Source organism: Micromesistius poutassou (genome assembly GCF_964030765.1).
Source record: "Micromesistius poutassou genome assembly, contig: SCAFFOLD_5442, whole genome shotgun sequence".
NCBI classification, from domain to species: domain Eukaryota; kingdom Metazoa; phylum Chordata; class Actinopteri; order Gadiformes; family Gadidae; genus Micromesistius; species Micromesistius poutassou.
The window spans coordinates 1-16,108 of NW_028176926.1; the positions used below are offsets into that span (position 1 = coordinate 1).

The window sequence follows — 16,108 nt, forward strand, 5'->3', positions numbered from 1 at the left end:
ACGCAGACGGCGGGGGAGGATTTAAACAAACGGCACCTCAGCATGTCCTTCTCTTTTCGAGACGGTTGGCGTGGGTCATGTACGGCCCCGTTGATTGGTTAAACGACTCCCCTTCGCCAATGCACGCCGCCGCGAACGGAGGAGCTGATTGCCTCCCGGTTTTCCTAGTGAACCCAGTCACTGGCTCACAGTCATTGGGCTGAGGCGAACCGCACCGTGTTCATGGGGGAGTTTGGTTCTTTTTTTGGTTGGAGCCACCATGGGTGCCCCGTTTTTAGACTCAATTTTTTTTTTTTTTTGAATGGGCAAGGGCAAGTTGAAGCCCAGATAGGACACTGGGGGGCAGGGACGGCTGGTCTGGACAAAGTGGTGAGAGGAGAACCCTGTAGGAACCTAGGCCCAGAGAGGGAAGGGGGGACAGGGAAAAGGATGGAGGAGGAGGAGGAGGAGGAGGAGAGGGACAAAAGCCTCCAACTCTCCTCCCCCTCTCTATTTTCTAATCCCTACATCTCCCTCAACCCCATCCCCACCTACTCTATGTGCCTCAATCTTCCTGCTTAACCAATTGGTGTTTCTTTTTTACAGCTATTTGATCCTGCCCATGTTGTGCTGATGGTAAACTTAGTGGTAAATGTTATTTTATCCCCCAATTGAATTTGTTTTGATTTTTGATTTTTTTTTTGATTCTTTTAAGTTTCTCCCATTTCTGTTTTTTTTGTTTTTTGTTTTTTTTCCCCCCCTTGTCATCAGAGCACCAATGCTACATAGGCTTTCAATTATCTCTCTCTCTCTATCTCTCTCTGTATTAGTGGTCATTCTGCTGCTTGTATGTAAAAACATATACATTACCCCTTTTTAAGAGCATTGTCCTTTTCGTTTGTTCTCAGTTCTTCTTTTCTCTCCTACGTTGTGATTTACACCCCGTGATCCTCTTTTTAGATGCACTCTTTTTGTCTGGTCTCTTTCTTTTTCCACTGGAATGGGTAATGCCGAAAGTATTTGTCACTGTGGTTTTCTCCTTATTTGTGTTTTTTTTTTTTTGTTTCGTTCCGTTGACTAAAAGACGGTCGCTGGCCTGTGACTCCTCCCACTCCCCCGTGCCACCTGTTAAAAGGGGCGCCGTCGGAGCGCACTACTGCAGTGGTCTGACTGCGGGATGGCCTGCCAGCTCACACATGAATTAATTACGCTTCCACACTCACATTTGTCACACACACACCATGTCACACACACCACAAAGCTGTCAAGCAATCAGCAGTATACCAATAGTCATGAGGCTACCACCTAAACATATGCTCCTTTCTCAGTCTTTGCGGTGGAGTGAATGAGTCAATTTAGTATCGTTGTGCGGTCCCTTAACTTTTACACATTTCTTTTGAGTTAAAATGCTATCTCGCGGCCAGACACTGCGCAGGGAACGGGAGTCCAGACAGGCAGCTCTACAATGACTTTTGATAGGACAAATGAACGTCTAAAGTCGGAGAAAAAGAAAAAAAAACTGAAACCAAACGAACAATTGAAATCTGATGATCTAATCAAGCATCTGTCTAGCAGTAGCTGCAGCAGACTAGCCTAAAGTATTTACGCAGCCTTAGTTTTAAGAGTCCCATGTCTGTCTGTCTGTCTTGTCCTTGTGCCTCTCTCCAGGTAAGTATCCCCATCCCTTGCACTGTCACCATGGCGATTCCTGGCCTGTGACGTCACTCTGCTGTAGTCCAGTGCTTGTGTCCCTTTTTTTACTCTCTTCTTCTTCTTCTCTCGTTCTGCTTTGTTTGGCTGATTATGAGTGGATTAAGCAATTCTGTGTCAATCTCGAAAGTAGTTTGGATTTTTCTTTTTCAAATCCATTTATTTTGTGTTTTTTTTCATTTTTATTTTTATTTATTTTTTTCCAACAGTTTAATTTCCTTCTGATCTAGCTCTTTTCACAGCTTACGTGACATAGCTTGACTAGACGAGAGGACGGAGGGTAGCCAGGCTTTCTAACAACTGCCAGACCCCCGTTTCAAGGACCGCAGGGAAAAGGGACGGTCGGCCCGTTGTTTTTTTTAGAGCAGGCAGTAAATGGGGGGCTAAAAGAATAGTTGGGATGGCAGCAAAGAGGGGGGATGTGGTGTTTTCTTAGCTGTTGTCGCAGTGGTGTTTTAGCAAGCTGCAGCGCAAAGGCGTCATCAGCACTCACCTACCCTCCCTCCCTCCTCCCCCACCTTCCTCTCCCTCAGGCTGTATTGCCCTTGATATAATCTGCGTTACGGTTTAACAGGACTGCAGCACGGAGGGGAGAGAGTACCTAAGCAGCCTAAACAACGCCATATTGTAGACGATTAAAAAAAAAAAAAAAATAGCTTTGACGTACACACTATTCACTACTACGCGTACTCAATACTATTGGTCTTGTGTTCCCACTCGTTAAAGTCCCTCGTGGTCTCGCTATCGTACCAGAGGAGCTATCAATTTGACCCTACATATTGATCGCAAAAAGAAAAAGAACAAAAAACTGCTATTGAGATGAAATAGCACAGCAAAGGATTGCTTATCCCCGCTCACCTTGGGGGGGAGGGGGGGGGGCTGCAGTAAGCTGTGAGAATGGCTGGTATTTGGTTCACTGTAGCTTTTCTGGTCTCTTTGCACTTCAAGGCAAAAATCCTCTAACTCCCCCCCCCCGTCCCCCGTCCCCCCGTCCTACCTCCCTCTCCCCCCACCCCACCCCACCCCCACCCCCCCCAACGCCCTATGCTCTAAAGCAGGCTGTCTCCGAAACCACTCCGGCTAGTCCCGGGATCACAAGCTGACCCTGTCCTCTCTCTGTTTGCCCCCCCCTCCCCCTCCCCCGCAGGACGCACTGACCCGGTGCCCATCATCCTCAAACAAGATGTCATGGGGATGGGACGCATGGAGATGGAGGTGGGTCACGGGGGGTGTATCCAGGAAACGAGACCTGTATGACGATGGCGGCGAATGAGCTGTTAGGGCAGAATGTGCCGTCTTATTAACAAGCATATCATGAAATGGGTAAAGGATTAGCAGTAAAATGGGGTGGTTAGAATTGGTTAAAATTCACGATGGAATTAAATCACGTTTGACTTTCTTTATACTTGAAATCCGTCGAATCAGAACAGAGTCAGAGTCATTTCATATGTTTGATCTCTCAACACACCTTAGTAGCTGCAGTTCACAACATAAGGGGGTTAAGGGAATGGTAATCTGGGCTCCAGCAGTCCCAACTACATAATAGCGGAACAAGAAAATAAGAAAAAAGTGTATTTCTACATTTTCCTGTCTAAACGGTGTGTTGATTTGAAATCTTTATTAGATCTTTTAAAAGTTTGCTAATGCTGGCCAAGTTAACGTTGGCTAATAACACGCCCATGCAGATCCCAGCCTCCAGCTGCGCAGTTGGTCGAAACAAATATGAAGCGAAAGAATGTGAACAGTCCGGTTCACCCAGATTTGAGCTTGTCTGCCGACAGACTTTAGATTTTGAATCTACATTTAGGGCATTTAGCAGACATATGATACAAATACAACATACATTAAGTGGGTACATTAGGTGTGCACATTAAGTGCCAGGACGAATAACATACAATAGTGTGCGGTCGGTGGGGGGGGGGGCTGGATGACTATGCAGAGTCTAGGTGAACTCTGAACATCTAAAGCGTGATTTGTGCGACGAGGATAAATGTAACCGCGTCCCCCCCCCCTCTCTCTCTCCTCAGCTGGACTATGCGGAGGACGCCACAGAGAAGCGGAGAGTCCTTGAGGTGGAGAAGGAGGACACAGAGGAGCTCCGACAGAAGTACAAGGTGAGACACACCCCCCCAGCGCCCCCCCCCCCCTCCCCTCCTCACTGTGCCCTTCATGCGTCGGCGAAGCTCAAGGTGACCCTCTTTCTCCGCCGGCTGTTCTGCGGCTTCGCAACCCAGTACAGTTAATCATTGTTGCCCTTGCCACTGCATGAGAGGAACCGCAGGCTGTCTGTGACGCCGCGATCCATTTCACAACAGAGACTGCGCACCTAGTGAGGGTACGGGTGAACCCTGTGCAGCCTCGAGCTGTGGCTTGTACGTTAACATATCTCTCGACAAAGGGACCGTTTATGAGAGAGACCATATGTCCTCTAACCCAAATGTACACGCATTAATTTGATCTCATTGCGTACAAACCCACGTTTGTACGTAATGAGATCAAATGTACTAATCCTAGACGAGATTGAGTTGTACCGTCGAGGTAGACGTTATTGGCACCACGTTCTGCATTATTGAAACTGTGTGCTACGTTTGCTACGGTTCGTTCCGCTCCCTGCCAGGCTGACGTTGCTTGTTGTCTACCGAACCCCACAGGACCAGGTGGAGAAGGAGAAAGCCATAGCCAAAGCTCTGGAGGAACTGAGAGCCAACTTCTACTGTGAACTGTGCGACAAGCAGTACACCAAACACCAGGAGTTTGACAACCACATCAACTCCTACGACCATGCTCACAAGCAGGTGAGGGAGGTTTGACCCGGCCGAAGGCAGGATTGTCCTGTGGTCAGGGTGTTTGACTCCCAGACGAAAGGTTCTGGGTCCTGTCCCTAATATCCACAGCCCATCTGTAGGGATCCTTGAGTAAAAGACCCAACTCCAGCCCCTAACCTTACAATGACTTGTATCTGAAATTGCTCGAAGGGCTTTGAATAAAAGCATCTGCTAAACCACTTGACAATTAATAATAAATATAGCCTGTCCAGTCTTCTAGATGGAAACTTGCATGTGATAAAAGTCCTAGTCCAAAAAAAATACAAATTGAATAACAAGATTTTTCTTGTTTGTTCAAGATAGATTATTGGATTTCTGCATTAGCGAACACATGAACTTTTCTTTTTCAATTTGTCAACGCAGCGGCTTAAAGAGCTCAAACAGAGGGAGTTTGCGCGGAACGTCTCCTCTCGCTCCCGAAAGGGAGGGAAGAAGCACGAGAAGATGCTGCGGAGGCTGCACGAGCTGGCCGAGCAGCGGAAACAACAGGACCGGTGAGCCGCTGCGCCACCAGCGCCCCCTGCTGGACACGCACTCACACGACTGTGGTCATAGTTCTGCCCAGAAACAAAGGATCGTACGGGTTTCGTGACGATTGTCTCCCTTTTAAACGCTGCTAGGGGGTATGCTGCTGTTCCCAGGGGTTGTAAAAAAAAAATGTAGGAGGGGGACAGAGCGAATAACGCCAACGATGAGAAACTAAACCACCGTTATCTCCACAACCTGAACCCGTCCCGTCATGTCCTCACACCTCCCGTCTTCTGTGTCCCCCCCCCCCCCCCCAGCACGCCGGGGAGCGGCCCCATGTTCAAGCCCACCACGGTCGAGGTGGACGGCGAGGCGATGGAGGACGGCGACAGCCCGGCCGCCGCCGAGACCGCCTTCGCCCCGGCAGCCGAGTGCCCGGCCGCCGAGGCCCCGCCCGTCCCGGCGGAGCCGAGCGCCCGGCAGGCCTCGCCCAAGCCCGGCCCCGCGCCCGCCATCAGCTTCTCCCTGGGCAAGCGGAGCGCCTCCTCGCCCACGTTGGCCGCGGCGGCGGCGGCGGCGGCTGCGGCGTCCAAGGTCTCCGTGTCCTTCTCCTTCGCCAAGAAGGCCCCCGTGAAGCTGGTGACGGCGGCGGTGGTGTTCGCCGACCACGGCGAGGAGGCCATGGAGGGCGAGGAGGAGGACGGCGGCGGCGGCGGCGGCGGCGGCCAGGAGGGCGACAAGACGACGGGGCCGCAGGAGGAGGCGGCGGCATCCACCAGCGGCACGGACAGCCCCAAGGGCGGGACAGGGGACGGGGGAGGGGAGGGAGGAGGGGGGAGCGGGGGAGGCGGCTGCGGCAGCGAGGAGGCGGGCGGCGCGACGGGGACGGAGGAGGGGGCGGCGGCGTCGCAGCAGCAGCAGCAGCCGCAGGATGACGGCGCGTCCCTGGCCGCCACGCTGAACAAGCTGAAGATGATGATGCGGCGGGAGGAGGGCTACGCCGGCCAGGAGCCCCAGTACTACCACTACACGCCGCCCACGCACTGCCGCGTCAAGCCCCGCTTCCAGTTCCTGCTCTTCATGAGGGCCACGGACCAGTGTGAGCTCAAGGACGGCGACGAGGGGGTGGTGGTGGAGGAGGAGAAGAAGAAGAAGAAGGAGGCGGCGGCGGAGGAGCAGGGGCCAGAGGAGAAGAAGCAGAAGGTGCAGGACAGCCCCGCTGGGCAGGTCCCCTCCTCCGAGCCCAGCGGCGCAGGGTGCAAGCAGGAGAAGGAGCAGGACGCGGGGAACAACACCGCCACCAACCCCGAGCCACCGCCCGCCACGGCCAAGGTGAAGACGGAGGCGCCCGCCGCCGCGTGCGCGGCCGAGAAGGGCGCGGCGGAGCCCGGCCCGCCCGCCGCCGCCATACCGGAGCGGGAGCCCAAGCAGGAGGCGGCCGACGGCCACGCCGGGCCGAAGATCCCCACGGGGCCGTTCTTCCCGGTGCTGAGCAAAGACGAGAGCACCACCCTGCAGTGGCCGTCGGAGCTGCTGGAGTTCACCAAGGCCCTGCCCTCCCTGTCCTACAGCTGCAACCCGCTTTATTTTGACTTCAAGCTTTCCCGGAACAAAGGTGCGCGTGGTGGGAAAGCTGCGAAGTCCGCAAAACCATGCGAGGAGACGACGGCGGCGGCGGCGAAGGGGGCGGAGACGGAGCCCCCCGCGGCCACAGACGTAGAGGCGACGGCCCACCCGGGGCCCAGCGCAGACAAGGAGAAAGGCGCGGTGAAGGGGGACGGAGTGCAGGCGGACGGTGAGGAGGAGGAGGAGGCCAAGGCGGCCGATGGCAGCGCCGCCGCTGCCAGCGCTAAGAAGAAGAAGAAAAAGAAGAAGCACAAGAAATCCGGCAAGCATTCCAAACACAAAGAGAAGGGCGGCGCGGCGGAGGACGGGGCGGCGGCGGAGGCGGAGGCGGCCGGGCAGAAGCCCAAGAAGAAGAAGAAACACAAACGAAAGAAGAGCAAAAACAAGACGGAGGACAAGGAGGAGGAGCAGCTGCCGGCCAAGGAGCCCAAGTCCAAGCCCAAAGCGGAGGACAAGGCGGTGGCCTCCTCGGTCCACCTGCCGACCGCCGCCGCCGCCGCCGGGCCCTCCGGGACGGACCCCGGCAAGCGGAAGCGTCCCGGCAAGGAAGCCCCCGCCAAGCCGTCCGTAGTGGAGGAGGAAGGATCGGGCAAGGCCTCCTCCGACGGCGGCGGCGGCGGCGGCAAGGCCCCCGGCGGGCCCGAGGAGCACAACGGCACCAAGCGGCAGAAGACGGACCCCGGCGCGGCCCCCGGCACCTCGTGCTCGGCGGCGGCCCAGAAGAGCTCGGGCCCCGGGCGGCCGCCCAGCAGCGAGAGCGAGGACGAGGGCGGCGGCAGCGGCGCCAAGCGCTCCCGCCACCGCCGCTCCAGCCCCCGGGAGCAGCAGCAGCAGCAGCAGCAGCGGCAGCAGCAGCAGCAGCAGCAGCACCGCAGCCAGGACTCTGGCCGCTCCCGTAGCCGCTCGTCCCGGCGGGACGGCGAGCGTCGCAGCGGCGGCGGCGGCGGCCGGCGGCGCCCGCACGGCCAGGCGTCCCGCAGCCGCTCCTACTCGAGCAGCTCGGAGCGCAGCTCGGCGGCCAGCAGCGGCTACAGCCACCGCAGCCGCCGCAGCTACTCGGACAGCTACAGCGACTACAGCACGGGCGGGCGGCGGCGGCAGCGGCGGCACTCCAAGCGCTCGTCGGACTCTGAGTACGAGCGGCGCGGCGGCGGAGGAGGCGGTGGCGGCGGCGGAGGCGGCGGCGGCGGCCACCGGCGCTCCCGCCGGCGCCACTACTCGTCGTCGTCGTCGGAGGACTCGCGCTCGCGCTCCCGCAGCCGCGGCGCCCGCCGGAAGCGGCGGGGCCGGCGGCCAAAGCGCAGCAGCTCGCGCAGCTCCAGCAGCCGGAGCCGCAGCAGCAGCAGCAGCAGCAGCAGCAGCAGCGCCCGCTCCTGGCGCCGCAGCTACAGCCGCAGCTCGGCCAGCCGCTCGTCGGGCTCCACCAAGGCCTCGCCGCGGCGGGGCGGGGGCGGGGGCGGGGCCCGGAGCCGCGGCCAGAGCGCCGAGCGCCGGCGCGACTTCAACCGCTCGCGCATCTACCGCTCGCAGTCGCCCCGCTCGGCGCGCGGCGGCGGCGGCGGGGGGGGCCCCGGCCGCAACAGCCACGCGCCGTCGGCCTCGCAGGGCCTCCACCGCACGGGGCCGTCGCGGGACGCCGGGGACCAGAGGAACTCGCTGACGGCGCGGCAGCTCCTGGAGAAGGTGCAGTCCAAGAGGGGCGGCGGCGACGACCCCGCCGGGAACAAGCCGGGCGGGAAGATCAAGGACCCGCCGCAGGGCTACTTCGGCCCCAAGCTGCCCCCCTCGGCGGGGAGCAAAGCCATGCTGCCCCTGTTCGGGAAGCTCCAGTCGGGGAAGAGGCCCGCCGTCATCCCCCTGGTGCGGCCGGGCGACGGCGACAAGCCGCCGGGGGGGAAGACGGCCCCCGAGGCGGAGCGAGAGGTCATCCTGGTGGAGCCCATCCGGGAGTTCCCCCCGCCGCCACCGCCGCCGCCACCCGCCGCCCCGCCCGTCAAGAAGGCGGAGGTCCTCGCCCAGAACTCTGTGGCGGCGGCGGCGGCGGCGGCGGCGGAGGACGCGCTGCACCCGTGCGCCGCCGCCGCCGCCGACCCCCAGCTCCTCCTCGACGGCCCGCAGGTGTTTGAGCAGGAGTCGGTCCCGCTGATGGCCCACTACCCGGGGGAGCCCGGCCAGGACCCGTCCCAGGGCGCCATGCTGGAGCCGCTCATGGCCGACCTGCAGCAGCAGCAGCAGCAGCAGCACCCCGCCATGCAGCACGGCTACCCCTCCTACCCGCCCCCCAGCCTGGAGGACGAGTGCATGGACCCCGAGGAGGACGGCCTGGCCCCCCTGGAGAGCCAGCCCATCACCTTCACCCCCGAGGAGATGGAGAAGTACGGCAAGCTGCAGCAGGCGGCGCAGCAGCACATCCAGCAGCAGCTGATGGCCAAGCAGGTCAAGACGTTCCCCTCGGCGGCGGCGGCTGCGGCGGCTGCGGCGGCCGCGGCTGCTGCGGCGGCGGCCAGCCTGGCGCCGGCGCCGCCGCAGCAGCAGATGCAGCAGATCCACATCCAGCAGCCGGCCGTGTCGATGGCCTCGGCCACCTCCATCACCACGGTGCAGCACGCCATACTGCAGCACCACGCCGCCACCGCCGCCGCCATGGGCCTGCACCCCGCCCACGCCCACCACGCGCACCACGCCCACCACGCCCACCCGGCCCACCCCCAGCTGGCCCAGGTGCACCACATCCCCCAGCACCACCTCACGCCCATCTCCCTGTCTCACCTGGGCCACTCCCTGGGTCACTCCCTGGGTCACTCCCTGGGGCACTCCCTGGGGCACACCCTGGGCCACTCGATAGGGCACGGCCTCATCCCCGCCCACCACACGGCCTTCCTCTCCGGCCAGCCCATACACATCATCCCCGCCTCGGCGCTGCACCACACGCCCATGGCGCTGCACCACATGCCCCACGCCGCCCTCTACCCCACGCTCTTTGCCCCCCGGGCCTCGCAGGCCGCCGCGGCCGCCGCCCTCCAGCTCCACCCCCTCCTCCACCCGATATTCTCAGGGCAGGACCTACAGCACCCTCCTAACCACGGCTCGTGAGGGAAGAGGTTGACGGTGGATTTTGGGCGGGGCGGGCGGGGGGCAGAGGGAGTTGAAATGAAGTTAATGCATCTGAGGGTGGGGGAAGGAGGGACGGAGCCGAGATGTCGGGGGGGGGGGGGTGAGGGGCCCCCTCCAGTGTGAGGGCGGTGGCCCGCCGCCGGTGGCTGGTGCTCGGTACAAGGCACCGCCCGGGTGGAGGTGCACTACGCAGCCAGACAGCGGTTTACGCGTCGTCAAAAAGGGTCAAAATGAACACTATTACATGCTTCTGGCTGCAAAGATAATTTCTATTCACGGTAATGGCGACACTTTACCCTTATGTTTTTACACTGGGTGCTCTAAACGTGGACTTTAGGGTGTGTTCGGACGAGCTTTGTTTTATTAACGTTGAAACCTAAGTGAAAGAAACCACTGGAGTATTTCGTTTTTTGTGTTTTTTTTCCAAACCGTTTAAAAGAATGATTGTCGTTTTACAATGCTGTTAACCATTTCCTACAGCCCCCCCCCCAAAATAAAAGAGTGGCCCGCTGTGGCCGAAGCGATTCAGCAGAATCATGTTGTAGGCAAAGATCGAGAGCCGCGCAAAGCGTAGGAAGACCGGGAAGGCGCCGCTTCTGTCATGTACCCCGATGTCTCTAGCGAGCCGTGACTTAGCGTCTACTGGATATTGAGTTATGTTGCAGTAAGTCAGCCTGGTTTATACATCGGGTCTCCGGGGGGGAGGGGGAGGGGGGTGGGGGCTGTCTAGCTAAATAATAATCGCTAAAAAGTTAAGTTGTAAATAAAATCGGTGTGTAATGTGAAAAAAAAAAGAAAATCCCACCAATATGACGCCCGTAATAACTTTTATGCAGTGGTGCCCATGTTGGTCTGAGTTGTCACATGAATGAATATTGTTTTTTTTTTTTTTTCTGAATTAATTGAGGAAATAACGTTTCTAGGTGGTCTCCCTACCACCCTGGTTGCTGGGAGATGAAGGTCCTTTTCCCAGGGCCAATAGGAGGCGACGGTGGGGAAGGGGCGGGGCGGGGGGGACACCTGACTTGCACTGACATCTGTACGTCAAGATGCTCCTTTTTGCATCATGTAACAATGATTGTAGTATACTGCAATAATTGTATTTTTCTTGTTTTTAAGTTATTTTCCAAAAATGCTCTTTAAAAGAAAAAAAAGGCTCAATTTAGCTTTTTGTGTAATTTTGTAAATACAATTGCTGCATTTAAAACCTATTAACATTCTAGGGAGTAGGAGCGACTATTGGAACGGCAGGGTGATTGACAACATTGAAGAATGGACACATGCATGTGTAATTTATTGAGGTATTTTCCAAACTCTTTGCTAAGGCCGGGGATGTCGAAGGATACTGATTTGTAAAACAGTAGAGGTTTTGTTTTTTTAATCTTACGCTTGTGCAAATAAAATCTTTTTTGAGTTTCATTGTTTGTATGTTTCTATAGTTTGCCAGCCGCAACTTGACCACATACACTAGCAGTAGCACACGATACTATGTCACAGGTAATTCAGTCTTTGAATTCAATTGAAGGCACAAGGGGTTGATCTAAAACAAATCTCTAGGTGGCGCCAGAAAGCCAGAAAAGGTTTCTCGTGGGATAAAGTAAAGTGGCAAGTTTGTAGTCTAGTGGTGAGCTGCTTCTAGCAAATGTAGAATTGTTGAATGACAGTTGTGCATTTTTCTGAAATCATGTTTACAACAATCACAGGTACTTGACTTATTTATTCAAATAACAGTTAAAACACTGACGTAGTGAGATTGGACCCAAATTTGAATCCTATGGTTACTAAGTATCAACGTCAGTATTTTATTATCAAAGTGACAAAAGGTCCCTGTAACCAGCATTGTTTAACCCTGGTACATCGTAATCCTCATTGAACATCATTACACATTTTGAAATTGGGAAACCTATTTAATGTACGATTACTTTTAAATAATTCTCCAAAAGCCCTGTTTCTCCAGTGGCACATGTATTAAAAAGACAACAGAATGGATGCTTGATAAGAGATTAAAAGAGAAGACAGCAAGCAGGAAGAAACTCTACTTCTAAATCTGTTGGATTACAGTTTCAGGTGGAGCTAAATACTATGGCTAAGCAAACCACGGAGGTCATCGATCCAAAGTTAAATCAACGTCATCTTTTGGAGTGAAATTAAATACTTGATGCAATACCTAAGCTGTCCTTGCAATATCACCAAGTACTAAGAGCCAACATTGAAAACCGATACCACAATCATTTTACAAAGGAGAAGGTGGCGACGTTGTCCTTTGTCCGAAAGGAAGCACCATCAAACGGTGCTTCCTTCCTTGTTTCTTCACATATCGTCAGGAGGGCTGTGGTGCAGAACACTGTCCCCAGAAATAACCTAAGCGTCTCCCCGTCGGGAGCGTTGCCGTTCGCTCAGCCGAGGTATCTGATGACCAGGAAGATGATGACACAGGTGAGCAACATGCCTCCGATCATGATGAGCTTATCCTGCGTGGCCCTCCTCTCGATCAGCCTCATCACCGTGTTGGACAGCCCCAGCATGTTGGCCACGTCCAGCATCTTCTTGTGGGTGCCCTGCGTGGCGCATTGGGACGATTTGACACTTAAAAGCACTGAACAGGACTCCATACACAAATGCATTGTTATTACGAGTTGCAATTTCGTCATACGCTTTTATCCAAAGTGAAAGGAGACCTGTAACTAATGAGCGGGTATGTGCTCGGGTATATCTTGTTCAAGGCTGTGGACGGTGAACATCCAACCCAGTGCCTGTCATCTGGGAGTCCACCACTAGAGCCTAGCCACAATATAACCTGCCCACAAAGATATATTAAAGGGCCCATGACATGCCACCAGGTGTGAGTGTGATTAGCCCTTACAAGCCGTTTTGAAGTCACAAGTGGGCGTGTCCCCCTAGTTGTGTGACGGATAGATGAGCAACGTTTGCTACAGTCCACTGGGTAGGCTGGTAGACTGATCCATCCAGCGTACATCTAGGTGGACACGCCCACCTGTGAAGTCATAAGAGCCCGATTTTCAAAAGGGCTCGTGACAGCTAATCACACTCACACCTGGTGGCGTGTCATGGGACCTTTGACCAGACCTCTTCTAGAAAACGCCCTCCCTTTCTCTCTGCCCGGCTGTGGCTGCTTGACGTGGGGGAAATGTGGTCTCTTTTTTTTTTTTCCCACGGCCTCCACAGACCAGACCATGTGACCAGCCAGGTCCAGCGGGCCGATTCCCCGAGGGCACACCCTGATAAGAGAGCGACCGACTCAAACCCAGGAAGAGCTTGTCCTCCCTGCACAACGCAGGCTCACCCTGATGGGCACACTTAGCCCGGCCCTATTGTGATCACGATAGACACAATAACGTCAACCCTGTGTGTGTGTGTGTGTGTGTGTGTGTGTGTGTGTGTGTGTACGTGTGTGTGTGTGCGTGCGTGCGTGTGAGAGCGCGAGTGAGAGCGCGTCTACGTGTGTGTGTGTGTGTGTGTGTGTGACTGCACAACAAAAACACACAAAGAGACGCGCGCGCGCACACACCTTGAGCGTGCCTCTCTGATCCCGTAGGCCGTTGAGGATGCTGGAGCCGCTGCCGAGGAGGTCGTCCATGCCTTGGTGGGCGTTGTGCAGGTTGGAGTTCATCTGTAGCGTCTCGTCCATGGGGATGGAGGTGTCTGCATCCTGCAACCATGACAACGGCAATGCCGTTCCATAACAACTCCCTCGGTCTGTGCCAGCAGCAGCAGCAGCAGCAGCAGCCGCCCGGTGGTTGGGTTCATACACGTTACCGTGAGTTTCGGGATCGTGTCGCTCAGACTCACGTTGGTGGTGAAGGTGCGACTCATGAGCTCCTCCCTCTCTCGGTCCTGGGCGTCCCGCTGGTAGCGGCGGTGCTGGAAGTTCCTCAGGCCCGTCTGGAGGTGCTGGATGTCGTACTTGAGCTGGTCGGCGCGCCTGCGTTCAGAGCGGACAGCGGTTAGCGCTCTTCGGTCGCCTATTGACAACCGGCCGGGGACTACAGCTGGAGATGAGCCCAATAGGCTGAAGCTGCTCCTTTTACTGTACAGTTAAATCAATAACAAACTAATAAACTAAGACTAAACTAAACTTCCCTTGGAAGTGTTACGGCAAGGATTTAGCGTTTGCCGTCATTTCAGTTGGTCAATCCTTCAGTAAAAAAGATTTGTTATTCAGGCGTGGGCAAGATGGTGTTGTCTCTAGCAGGTTTGGCTCTCAGCCGAAAGGTACTGGGTTCAATCCCCACGCGTCGGTGGTACAAATCCTTGCGTAAAGTTGCCTCCCCCTCCAATCTACTCACGACTGACCTTCTTCTTGATTCAGTGTCTCTTTAGATACGAGTAAATAGTGAATGGTAAATAGTAAACGAAATACATAACAGTGACCCATTACGGTTTTGTGCATCAAATCTGAGGCCGGCTGTAACGAGAAGGCAGCTCGCCGCTGCGGGGACTCGCGCAACTCTTCGCCTCCACGCTGTTGGACGTCGCGGCCGCGCCCCGCCCCGCGGCGGGACCACAGCTCCTCGGGAGATCACAAGAGGCCTGCCCTCGGGCCTGTTTACCCAGCTCAGATACGATGCGTTGCCCAATGCAGAAGGAATGCTGCTGGTGGTGGTGGTGGTGGTGGTGGTGGTGACGGGGGGGGGGACTACTAGTGAGATGTTTTCATAAGAGCGAGAGACACAACGCCACAGGGGGCAGGGGAAGGAGCGATCTCATGACCCCAACCCTGGTGCCCTCTCACTGTACAGGTCCCTGATCGCCCCCTTTGCCAGCCACAACAAAAAAAAAAAACACTTGTTGGAACTTACAGCTTGGCGTTCTGGCGACGGTTTGGCGGCTCCTTGCTGGCCAGGATCTCGAGGCGTTCGACGTGTGTGAAGATCCTGTCGACTCGCGCCTGAATGTCATTTTCCAATACTTGAAGAAAAAGCAAAAAGGAGAGGAATAAAATTGCTGTCGCTAATAGCCGCTTATAATTAAGCGAGCTAGCATTGAATGCAGCGATAACACAAAAGAAGAAGCCCAGTAATTACGTTCAGCTCTCGTGATGACAACCTCTAATCAGGATTGCCCCAAAAAAAGATTATATCCCCTACAACTTAATAACAACTCATGGCGTTTTTAATGGTCTACAGCAGTGCCAGTTTGTCCAGACGGTTCGTCCCAATCAGTGTAAGCATTGCCACATCCTTCCCTCCCTTAACATGCAAGTTGATGTCATTGTCATGGGGCAGCTGGCTGGCTGACTCCCACTATTATCTAGAAAATGACTCGTACGGCTTCTCACACAACACCCAGCCTTCCACCCAAGCCCCCCGCACCCTAAGTACTTCCTGTGTAGGCACCAGCTTGGCGCAGAGCAGATGTTTCCAGCATTCACTACAGCAAAACATGAGACTACCATTCAAAACACGAAACTAAGGTTAACGCTGCATCCGTGTCATTCTAGGCTGCAGCCCGAGACAAGAGCAGCAATGAAATAAAATACAGTCAACATATGAATGAAATATTCAGAGTCAGATATCTGATGATTATTACAAAGTTAAAATAACGTGTGCATAATATTGCGTCATAAACGTGTCAACTCACGGTGTACCGACTCTCGGTCCGTCTTCTCCAAACCACCCATATAAGACTGCACCTCGTGGATTTCCCTAATGACGGACAGGATGGATGAAGAAAGAGAACGCAAAAGCAAACAGTCATTGGACAAACACATTGGAGAACATTGCCTATGCTTTCTTTTACTTATCTATTATCTTATGTTATTGTATGACGAATGTTTTACAGTAATACGTTTTATTTATCGAAAGCTTATCATTTAAGTTAATTTGCAGGAGCCTTGAATTTAACCCTAGCCATTGGATGCTTGTGAACGGTGTGTGTGTGTGTGTGTGTGTGTGTGTGTGTGTGTGTGTGTGTGTGTGTAAGTGTGTGTGTGTGTGTGTGTGTGTGCGTGCGTGTGTGTTGAAATGTTTACCCCGGTCGTCCTATTTAGCTACCTGTAGTTGAGTTAGTTGACGATATTAGCCTTTGGCGATCACTTTTACACATGACGCTCAGCACGTATCACCCCTAAAGTGATGCTTTCACTGGTCGGCTATAATTAGCTAACAGGTATGTCCATCGCATCGGTCGCCCTGTAAAGTTAGTAGGCTCAAGTCAGACCGCATCAACCGAGGAGACTAGACGCACTCACTTGTTTGTCTGGTGATATAGCGTCTCCATTTTCGCTCTGCTGAAATTGGTCTTATGTTTTTTAACCGTGTTGTCGTAGAGAGAGTTCACTTCTATCCCGACGTCTGAGCAGCTCGGGTTAGCCGCTTAGCTTCGCAGCGGCGGCAGCGGTGGACTTGACTGCACACGTCACCAGC

The 16,108-nt window shown here is 55.1% G+C and overlaps 2 protein-coding genes across 2 annotated transcripts; one reads left to right on the plus strand and one right to left on the minus strand.

Moving 5' to 3' along the window:
- Nucleotides 1-94: 94 nt before the first annotated feature.
- Nucleotides 95-9,726, plus strand: LOC311377461 (G patch domain-containing protein 8-like). Its single transcript, XM_084491348.1, has 6 exons — nt 95-627; nt 2,837-2,904; nt 3,717-3,803; nt 4,341-4,484; nt 4,878-5,008; nt 5,300-9,726. The coding sequence occupies exons 2-6, from the start codon at nt 2,878-2,880 to the stop codon at nt 9,699-9,701; spliced, it is 4,791 nt and encodes a 1,596-aa protein (XP_084347474.1). The 5' UTR covers nt 95-627; nt 2,837-2,877; the 3' UTR covers nt 9,702-9,726.
- A 2,030-nt stretch (nt 9,727-11,756) lies between these two features.
- LOC311377460 (Golgi SNAP receptor complex member 2-like) lies at nt 11,757-16,091 on the minus strand. Its single transcript, XM_084491347.1, has 6 exons — nt 15,934-16,091; nt 15,324-15,388; nt 14,543-14,651; nt 13,533-13,665; nt 13,252-13,392; nt 11,757-12,280 (listed from the first exon to the last, which is right to left on the minus strand). Exons 1-6 carry the CDS (start codon nt 15,960-15,962, stop codon nt 12,119-12,121), a joined length of 639 nt encoding a protein of 212 aa, XP_084347473.1. The 5' UTR covers nt 15,963-16,091; the 3' UTR covers nt 11,757-12,118.
- Nucleotides 16,092-16,108: the final 17 nt, after the last annotated feature.